This window comes from Musca autumnalis, unplaced genomic scaffold (assembly GCF_047663935.1).
Source record: "Musca autumnalis isolate F117 unplaced genomic scaffold, ASM4766393v1 scaffold_3, whole genome shotgun sequence".
Classification (NCBI taxonomy): Eukaryota; Metazoa; Arthropoda; class Insecta; order Diptera; family Muscidae; genus Musca; species Musca autumnalis.
In genome coordinates this window covers 52,661,829-52,673,397 of record NW_027411866.1, presented here as the reverse complement: position 1 = coordinate 52,673,397, position 11,569 = coordinate 52,661,829, and the positions used below count along the sequence as shown (strand labels likewise).

Below are 11,569 nucleotides of genomic sequence, written 5' to 3'. Positions count from 1 at the left end.
CCTTTACCCAGCGTTTACACATGCCAGTGACAGTTCGAAAAATTCAATACATACACAATATTTTATTACCACAATTAAATTTTTTGAATTGTCGACTCCACTGGCACTAGATTTTTCATGCCAGTAAAATTTTGAACTGGCTGCCAGTGATATCATGGTAGAACAAATACAAGGTAAAGTTAATACTACAACAAATACAACTCGAACAACAACCACAAAGGAATTTGTTTTTGTTTGTAACGTTACTGTCAGTTGTATTTGTAAACAAAACAAGGAAATTTCTATAAATTATTGGAATTTAAAAAACTAATAATTTTTCACATTTGGTTGAATATTTTGGAAAACATGAATGAAAACTCGTTAGATTTTCAATTTGAATGTTTCCATATCATTCCACTAAATGCATAACTTCTCGCAGAAAGTAGAATTCTTGCAAAAATGTTTGGGGTCGCTGGTAATTCATTGAAAAAAGAGAAGCTGCTTCAATCGTTTGCTTTTGAAAACAAAAAAGCACATGTTTATTAGGGTTTTATTATTTTCAAGTTTAACAAAACACCACACATATTAACAAATATTGTACCGCCTCTATAAGCGGTGTTTTAGCGTGCGGCATGTCGTTCGGACCTGTAGGAGGTTACATGTCAATGATATGAAGCCGTCTTTATGGGAAATAGTTTTTTTCTGATGAATAAATTTGTTCTTCAAAAATATATATCCCTAATATACATCGAACATAGAAATAAATACATAAAATGTCGTATGGAATTTGACACTAACACTACAACCCAGTTCAGTCAGCTGGGTATTGCTGCTACCTTTTCTTGTTCTACCATGCAGTGATATGTCGAAAATGAAAAAAGAGTTGCCGAGACTATTTTTTGATCCATGTACATTTTTGTTTCTTTTAAGAATGCAAAGATTTTATGCATATTTTCAAAAAGGTTATGAAATAAAAATAGTACATATCGGTAGCTGCAATATATTAGTGGTAAATAAATACATAATTTTGATGTCTTTCATGAAAATATAGGTTGATAAATAATTTCCCCTCTGGGATTATACAATATTGAAGAGACGGCAATACCATATTCAATATATTTATGATTGAAAACAATATTGTTACGAATGTAACTGATAGGTTTAAGTTAGTTTAGTTTAAATTCCGTTAATTTAAAAATTTGAATTGTAACTTAAAGTTTTTATTACGCAGTTACTTTATTTAAGCAACAACAACTACCATGTAGAACTCTCTTCATTATTCTAGATGTTACTTTACCTTTGATTAATGTGCTTTTGTTTGTAATTATCGTTAGTTGTCATTTCTTATTTCTTGCATTTGTTTGTTGTTGTAATTACGTCATTACTGTGCTTGTCGTCCGCTTGTATTCCCCCATGTATGTATGTGAGTATGGTTGTTCGCTTAGTGCGAATGTGCGTCTGTGTGTTCGCTGCACAGATTCGAGGTGTTGTCATATGTGTTCTAGAGGGCTCTAGAACAGGGAGACTTTGGGGTATAAATACAGGGGAACTGGCAATGACGAGTTGAGTTGTGTTTTAAGCGTTGAACTGAACAGTTCGGTTAAATAAGAGCTGCGTGCTAACTAGAGACTTGCTGTGTGCTTTGTAATTAAAGTCGGTTCTGAATAAGTGTAATAAAGTAAATAAAGCATTGTAGAAACGTAATCTAAAACGAACCCTGTTTTATTTGGTACAAATCGTATCGGGGAATAAAACAACGTCTACACGGAGTTTAGTTAAATCTAATTCCGTAACAACATGTTTAAAACGAAATAAAAGAAAAATAATAAAATATGTTGTGAATTGTGTTTAGAATCTGAAATATAATGCAATTTTGTGTGTTATATGCGGCTTAAAATAATTTTGAAATTGAACTTGTACTGGCATGTGTAAACACGCAAGAAAACAGGCTGCCAGTCGAACATCTATTCGGCATTTTCGAGTATAATACGTGTACTCAATTGGCACCAGTTTTCTGGCATGTGTAACTGCAGCGTTACGTGAAAGAATTTTCAAGTTTTACAACTTTTTACTCGAAAAGCGTTTCTTTACCTCAGACGCCATACAATTCATATGGGAGCGGTTTACAATTTTTACTACTTTTTCCGGTTTTACCATTTTCAAAAGTAAAGGAACAGACCAATTAATATTAGCTTTGTTCCTTTACTTTTTTAATGGTAAGGGTGGTAAAAGAGAAAAGTGTCAAAATTGCTCTCTCATGAACATTTTTACCAGAAAAGTAAAGGAACGGAAAAATGGTAGATCTGGCAGCAATGTCAAAAAGAAACATAAAAAAATCAATTTTCGTCTATAGGCAATTTTCCTTGCGGCAATTGTCAGTTTAAAGGAGAGAGAGGTGTGGCATATGGTAACCCTTTGCCTCTCCACACCATCTCTCATCTACAAATTTTTCATATTGAAATCATAACTCTGCATTGCACTACTTCCAAACTTTTTTTGCTGGCATGTACATGGGTTTCACTACTTCATATACCAAGTTTACACTTACGCTCCAAAATCCACTGTATTTCACGAAATCTTGAAATATTTGTTCTTGATTTCGAACATATCACAATGATCAAGGTAGATGCGCATATGCTGATCGAACATGAATTTTCAAAAAAAGTTGTTGTAAATTGAATAGGCATCAAAAATATACGACAATATAGACATTTACAACTTTATTTCGAAAATTATCTAAATATCGTATTAATTGTGTATAGTACTAACAAATGAAAAAATAAAAAATGATTCTATCGTTGAGACATCGTAATAATACCCAGCAAAAAAGTGTGGAAGTAGTGCAAAGCAGAGTTATGATTTCAATACATCTTTCGATGCAGTCCACACGAGTTATGAAAAATGCACTCAGCTCGATACATTTTTGAAGCACTCGCTTAAAGATACCTAGCCAAGCAAGCCAATTTTTTGATCCTTAAAAATGTCGCAGTCTTCTTTTCTGAACACAAGAAAGAGTGTCTAAAATTATAAGAATTTGTTTAAAAAAATAAAGAAATACAAACTAAATTTACGAACATTGCTGTAATTCACGAGACGCAAATTATTTTTGAAGTGGAGCAGGAGGAAAAATGGAAAACCATTTGGATGATGAAGCAAAATCAGTTGCTGTGTCATAAAATGCAGAGCAGAGGAGTAAACTCAATTAGGATTAAATTTATTGAAGCCATGGTATAAGTAAAGAGGTAGATTTAAGTGGAAAAAAATCTATAGAACCCTTGTTTTTCCTGAATTCCTAAAACATCAAAATTAGTAAACACAAAAGCAACAAATGTGTTTGTTTATAATACCAATGTTGAGCATTTTATAAAAAAACACGAAAAATGAATGAAGGGCCAAGGTTTCTCCACATAATCGAGTTGTGGATATGATAAAATGGTTGTTTCAATGAAAAGCTGACAAATTTCTTCCATACAAATGTTCTAAAAACTACTTTAAAAACCATTAAATTCGATTGCTTTTAAAATTGTTTGGCATATTATTCAAACAGCACACACACATACAAAGATTGTGTATATTGTTTTGACGTTTTAGGAACAGTCGAAAGAAAAAAATTAAATTGACAGGAAGCTTTCTTATTAAACCATGATTGGAGCATTTTTGTAATTTGTGTAATGTAATAAAGTTAATATTCTTGTTTTACACAAATAAGAAATGTATTTTATTTATTTTGGGATATTTGGAATGGCTTGCATTTTATAGCATCTTTAGACTGCATTTAAATTCAATCCAAAACACTACATCAAAGGCTGTGATTTGGATCGAAAATGGAGTGCATCCTAGCTGTCTGCCGTGGAAGCAAAATGGAGTGCATCCTAGCTGCGCGCTCTCTTGTAAAATTCATAGGAAAAGATATACTCCAGTGGCAATTGTTCTAGTGATTTAACTGCATCCGCGGATGCAAACTTTTTGCTGGGTAAATTTTGATAGATAAAAGTTGTGTTCAGAACCTGCCAAATATTACTACTTGCAGTAGTTTTCCCGTTTAGTGCTAAAAATGCGTTTCCGTACTCCGAAATATAACAAGACTTGCACTTCTCTTTAAACAAAAATAGCGCCGAATAACACCCTCTTCTCCCGTTTTCTGCCATACAATTTTGGAATAGTGGAAACTAGCAGCATATTCATTGCCATCTAAACATGAATGCTGATACGTTGATTTTAACATTTCTGCTGGAGTTTTTGCAATTTACGTCAATTTTCGGTTCCCGTATTTTTAAGAAAATTGTATGGGAAGCAATTTTTGACAATTCGCTCTTTTTTTCTAACATTACCATTAAAAAAGTACATTGTTTCATTGTTTTTAAGTCTGGAGTGTTACCCCAATGGCTTAAACTTCATCATTAGATACGTGCTGACATGTTGCAAATATTTTGTTTTTGGTGTTTCTTTGGAAAAGCCGAAAAGTGAGTGTGATTCTCATTCATATGAAAATACTAGACACTTAAAGAGTTCGGTTTTTCGCTAAAAAGGCATCATTTCAAAAACTGAGAAGCCAATTGATAATTCCCTTCGCCGGGATGAAATCATGATATTGGTAGCGATCAGTAAAATTTTGCAACACTGTCAGTTCGTTTTGAAAAACATTACTCTCTGTAATAGAGAGTAATGATGAAGTTTAAGCCATTGGGGGTAACACTCCAGACTTAAAAACAATCAAATGAGATTGAAACTTCAACCAAAAACAAAACAAACAAAAAAACCACGAATGGCACGCGTCGGGGAGATTTGTTTAAAAATAAAAACAAAATTCCAACAACAGCCTCACAGGCAACTGTGTTGGTGTTCTTTTCAACTCACAGAATTCGAAGAATTCTTAGTTGATACGTGCTGATATGTTGCAAAATATTTTGTTCTTGGTGTTTCTTTGGAAAAGCCGAAAAGTGAGTGTGATTCTCATTCATATGAGAATACTAGACACTCATGTGCTTTATACTTTACCACGAAAAACAGGTTTTAGGGCTGTTTCGTCATTTATTTGCTAAAACAGGCAACATTTTGCGTCATTTACCATACAAAAATAAATGACGATAGCTGCGTCATTTATTCTAAACAACGCACGAAAACACCATACTATTATACGCAACCTTGCTTTTTCGTCATAAACTACCAAAAATGCAACTGTTTTATGATGTCTTTGTATGTTTGTGTGTGTTGTAGAAAAACAAAAATACTCAAACGATGACAAAAGTGTAAATAAATGGTTAAAAAACTTGCAAAAGTTATATTTTTTAATTTTGAATTATGTCAAGTTATTTGGTAAATATTAGTGTTGTGAAATTCTTATTTTTTTCGGAATTAAAATTATTGTGTGCGTGTGTATGTGTTATTGTATCCGTGTGTATATGCGATTGTGTGCGTAAGCAAATGACGCAAAAAACATACGTAAATACCCAACAAACCAATCGTACCGATATCGTAACGAAATCGGAACAAATTTCTGACGCTACGTCCGATATCTGATCCGAAATCGTAACGATATCTTAACGAAAGTTGTATGAAGTGGTTGACATAATTTCGGAACGAAATGTCGGAGCGAAATCGGATCGATTTCGGTCAGAATTCGCAACGAAATCGGAAGAAAATCCTTGGGAAATTCGGAATTCGAATTTCTTCCTCCGAATTTTCGTACAGATTTCTAAACGATTTCGGAATAATGTCGTATGAAAATCTGAGGTACCTTCCGAACTTTCGTAAAGGTTTCTGAACAATTTTTGAAATAATTTCGTATGATTATCGAAGGAAAAAATTTTTCTCTGATGCCTCTTTTTTATTGATAATTTTTTTTATTGGAAGATTATAATTTCAAAGATATCTAATGATTTTCACTGTTATCATTTTGTAATTATAGTAGAACAACGTAAACTTTGTGTACGAATATGTTGAGTCTATCAGCACTAGCTTGAATTATTATATGTTGCATTTATATTTAAAAAAATGTATATGCGAATTTTATAACCAACCATTTTGTTTTTCGACAACAAACTAAAATGTTACTTGTTAGATATATATAAAAGGTGGTTGTTGTGCGAAGGGAAAATTGTTTCCGACATATCGATCCGAATTCGTAACGAAATCGGAAGTAAAACATTAGCAAATTCGAAGGGAAATTTACTTCCGACATTTTCTCCGAAATCGGAACGAAATCTGAACAAATTCCCCTACGAAAAATCGTATAGAAATCGATACGAAATCTGAACGATTTTGCTTCCGAAATTGTTTCGATATGTCGGACATCCGACATTTGGTTTGCTGGGTACACTTCATTTGTTTCTAGGATTTCGTAAAACGAAATCATTTAATGTGCATATGTAAATTGGACTTTAAAGAGTTCGGTTTTTCGTTAAAAAGGCATCATTTCAAAAACTGAGAAGCCAATTGATAATTCCCTTCGCCGGGACGAAATCATGATATTGGTAGCGATCAGTAAAATTTTGCAACACTGTCAGTTCGTTTTGAAAAACATTACTCTCTGTAATAGAGAGTAATGATGAAGTTTAAGCCATTGGGGGTAACACTCTAGACTTAAAAACAATCAAATGAGATTGAAACTTCAACCAAAAACAAAACAAACAAGTACATTGTAACAAAGTTATTTAAAATTTTTTTTCACGTTTTTTACAAATTTTGATACTAAATTTTTTTGTTGCAGCAATTGACCATCTACCTTGTTTATTGTGATACGTGAAAAGTGTTGCAACTTTTTGTACTTTTTTAGACAAAAGCAGGGTTGTATATCCTGTGTACTGTGATTTTGCTGTTGATTTCGCAGAAATCACGAAATTAAGTGATTTCATTTTTGTATAGGCCTACTACCAAGGTCTATACAAGGTCGGCTTTAATGCTTGGTTTACATTTACGAAATCCACTCGATTTCAACTGTCAAATCCATAGGTTAAACGTCAAATGAAATCCAGATGAGATTTCATTTGACGTTTGAGCTGTGGAATTGACATTTGAAATCGAGTGGATTTCGTAAATGTAAACTTAGCATAAGTGTATTTATATCTCAAATCACAATAATTCGTTTGTTGAGAACCTAAATTGTCAGCTGGGTTTATGGGCCGACCTTATGTAGACTTTGGTTTCTACCTTACTTATGTCATGTTCACACGAGCGTTTCAATTACGTTGTTCGCCTGTCGAACGACGTACACGAATTAACCCGTTTCCACGACACCATTCGTAATTAACAGAAACATAAACAAAATTTCCTTCATTTTTGTTTCCCTGTTTTCACGAAAATTTGAACCGAAAACACATAAAATATACATTAAATGAATAGGGAAAGCAATAGACTTTCCTTCAAATGTATCTTCTATATTTAACTACACACATTTCATTCAGTTTTTCCATAAATTTTGAATATTTTTGTATTTTCAATATATTTTAATATGTTTCTATTTTCAAAATTAAAGAGAGAGAGACATGTCAAAACAATGTTTGTGTATACAGACTTTCAGTTATTTGTTTCCTTTTTGTTACTGATTTTTTACGCGATTTTGAACTAATGGACAAGAAATGTGTGTGGAATTAAGAAGGAAACACAAACATCTTCCTTCTGCATCTATATAAAATGTTTAGTTGATTAATTTTCATTCATCTTTTTCCTTTTTTCTAAAAGTTTTTGTGTTTTCAACAAATTTTTCAAATTTGAATTTAGACATGTCATAATTATTTTTTTCGATAAATTCTCTCATTTGTTAGGGATGGGACATATTTTATCGTTGTTCGGAGAGTATTTCTACTTGAACAACATAGAAAAATCTTCGTTCGTTCTCAGAATTTTGTATGGGGAATCAAGTAATTTATTCGTATTTGAGGGTCGAACGACGAATAGAGAACGAACGACGTACCGTGGAAACGGGCTATTACAATTTGTTTCTTTTTTATAGGCTCATTATTAATTTCCTCATTTGAGCAATTCTGAAATATAACAAAATATTACTCACAGTGGCAGAATTGTAACATGACATATTTACAGAAGGCAGATGCATGAATTACAACAACTAACAAATTTACAAAAACAATAATGTTTTCATTGAAAATAAAAATACAGCTGATTGTCACTTCTACCTTCTATAAATATGTCATGAATTGTACGATTATTGAAATGTTTGAAATTGTGTTATATTATAAGTCAGAAGAACAAACCACTAATCAATGTTTAATCTCAAAAGATGTCAAAAGAACCTGTAGATAATAGGGGTGCTTCTAGTAGGGGTATTCCAAATGTCAATCAGGCTATCAATAGAAGAAGAAAAGTTCACTTTCAAAATGACGCAAAGGAGGTTTTATTTGAGTTGTAATGACGAATATCCCAGGTCTGGTTGGGTTAATTCAGAACTCACAATGTGTACCGTACAATGTGTACGTTTAAAAAAATATTAAGTTACCAAGCCAAATTTTGTTTCCCCCTTATGTACAATATCAGGTCAATCCGTTGATTTCATTGCTGTAATGGGACAATAACCCACAATAAATAGTTGGGAACGAGCTCTTGTTTTATGTTTATTTTGAACGGTGAAGTTTGGTTTTAGTGTTCGATATTTAGTTGTATTCTAACTTCGGTTTATTGCCAATGTGTGCCTGGTTAATCATTCACTTTTGCCAAGGATAGTTGAATTCCAGCATGGAGTCATGTACGAAACATACTGTTTCTCTTTAGAATAGTTTATTGAATGACGCCCCATGATGTTATTAAGAGTTGTTCTTCTGACGTAGCAACATATAAATATAACTTAAAAGTTACTTTATTCAGTAGTCACACGCGCAAAATTTGGAGGAAAAGTAGAGAGGGGCTTTTTCCTCTCCGCTCTCTCTCAAAATCTCAATTTTCCTTACCGCAAATTTTGCGCGTGTGACTACTGAATTACGAACAACTTACCAAAGGTTTATTCTTCTGCTGTTTTTTTTTGGTGGCTTGTTTTCGATGTCATATTTTTCCTCTCGGTGCTCACGGCTCTGCTTTGAATGGCTGGGGCCATTGTTGTAATGTTCATCTGGAAGGTCATCACTTATGTCCTCCAATAGCCACAATTCTTCCTTCATTTCAGGTTCTTGCGATGTCTCTTCCATAATTTCGTCTTTTTCCACATACAATGTTACGACATTTTCCGGATTTATGTTCTGAAACATGTAAAACAAATAAACAAAATTACTCTCTTTGAAGTTGCTTTTCTCAGAATGCGCACCTCTATATTGTCCTTGCTACCTCTCATAGCAATATGAGATTTGGGAAAACTTAAGAGGTCATAACACCAAAGTTTTGGAACATAAATATCCAACAATCCCGCACCACTTTTCTTGGAGTTTTTTACAAACCGCTCTTCCTTGGTAAATTGCACTCGCAAGTTTCTCCATTTTCTTTGGATTTCTTTTAAGTCCAGACCAGGATCCAAAACAAGGAGATCTAATAGGATTTGGTTCCAACATTGTGCATTCTTTATGCGATCAACATAATCCGGCGATTGTACATTATAAAGACTCGGATACTGTTGTACGCATAATATTAACTGCTCCACCGTTTCCTTTTTCCACTTTTGTGTCATATTTTGCAACAATTCTTCGAATTTTATGTTTTTTACACAAAAAATAAACGAATTTATTAACTTTTATTGTTTTAATGTCACGTATTTTATACTTTTATTTTCACAAAGCTATTTTGTTGTAATGTCGACTGAAAGAATGCCAAGCAAAAGAAAATTGAAAACAAAAATGTCAAATAAAAGGGAACTGAAAACAAATATGTCAAATTGTTTCAAACGAATATTGCAACATAACAAAGTTTGCAAACTCTTGAAACCGTGTACACGAGTTTCATCCCCTCATCCCCTTCTCCTAACAACGCAAAATTTCAGTGAAATTATGCTAGTGTGGCCCGGGACATACGAAATCATGATAAATTTTGTTTGATTCCGCAGGAAATCACGAAACGACGCCGAATGTAAACCAACCACCGACGTAGCCAGGGGGGTCCCGGGAAATGATTTTCGTTCCCATAGGATATTAGCTTACGCTGCATTTTTTTTCATTTTTTAATAAAATTTTAAACTTTTTTAAATTTTTCAAGAAATATGTAAAGTATTTGGAGGAAGTATTACAAAGAATTATTTAACTACATTGGTATAATTATTGTTCAACATATTTGAAAGTATAAAAATAATGAACACGTTAGGCTTTATTCATAATTTTAGGCTGACTGTAAGTGTTACTGAGTTCAGAACAAGATGTTCATTTGTGTTAATTGAACGTTTGTAGCATATTATGCCCAATATTTTGGCATATAAACAACATCTAGAAAAATCATTCTTGCGATCTTTTGTTTTTGAAATTTTTGATAAGAGCAATTCAACGATAAAAGATAAAATCGTTGCTTAATGTTTGTGGTTTTAAATTTTTGTATATAGCCTCTAACACGTTTTTGTAATGAACAATTTTGAACATCATAACAATTACAAATTCTTTATTATGTTTGAACATTGCAAAAAAAAAAAAAAAACTATATCAACCATTTTTATGTTATAATTCTGTTCCACCGCACTGTCGCCCGTTGATATTATTTGAAACTGGCCTCTTGCTACAAATTAGTAAATGCCTTTTGTACAAAAAAAGGATTTTTCTGTCGTATTTTTATGTTTTGTTCGACCTTTCGAATGACAATAAAATCAAGATTATTGAGATTGAGGTCAATGCTTATATTTTATTTATTGCATATTATTTCCAATATTTCGAAATTACATTGAATTTCATCTTCAGGGATTTTTCTGTCGATTATTCATTGAATTGTATTTTGGGAAGTACTTTCAATGGATGCACATTTCTAGAAATGTTCCTTTTTCCTTCTTCAGCAAAGGACTTTGTGACGACAAACGAAATAAAAAAACTGGTCGGAAACAAATTCTTCTTCTTTTGGACCAATGCAGTATCCGGTTCGAAAGTTGTCGTGCGCACAAACCACTACACATGATTGCCGAAAGTGTTCTTTACAGCTTTCGGGCCATTTTCTCTGGAAGTATAGACTTGCCCCTGAAAAACTTGTACTGCAGTAATAGAGGGCCCGAGAACGCTTGTTGCAAAAAAGAAAAGCGTTTCCCGAGAGGTCTTTTTGTTAATAAATTAATCTATTTCATATTAGTACTTATAACTAAGTTATTAACATAAAGGAAGTGAAGCCATGACTACTTAGATCGTAAGCTTGCACATGTATATTTTCTAATTACCTAGAGAGGTCTTAAACTGTCCTTCCCTGACAATTTTTGAAATACTCTGTGGAAGGTTACCGAAAGAGTGGAGCGAAAGAGTCCATCATCGAAGTGGATCAAAATTTTGGACAAAATATCAAGAAGACCAAATAGTGGACCGAATCGGTTGATCTGTTCGAAAATATCGTGTGGATATTTGCTAAAAGATTGTATACATGTATAGAACTTGGATTGGGCGCCAGCATTTTATTTTATAAGAACTCAAGACTGATTGCCAGAATTTTCCTAGTTCCTGATCAATTTATGAAACCAATAGAAAACCAGATTTCT

At 33.0% G+C, this 11,569-nt stretch overlaps 1 protein-coding gene across 1 annotated transcript; it reads right to left on the bottom strand.

The window, feature by feature from the left end:
• Nucleotides 1-7,906: 7,906 nt before the first annotated feature.
• On the bottom strand, nt 7,907-9,586 carry LOC141398188 (uncharacterized). The gene is made up of 3 exons (XM_073975421.1): nt 9,230-9,586; nt 8,923-9,164; nt 7,907-7,961 (listed from the first exon to the last, which is right to left on the bottom strand). Coding segments are annotated over exons 1-3 (600 nt in total). The 3' UTR covers nt 7,907-7,960.
• Between the last annotated feature and the right edge of the window lie 1,983 nt (nt 9,587-11,569).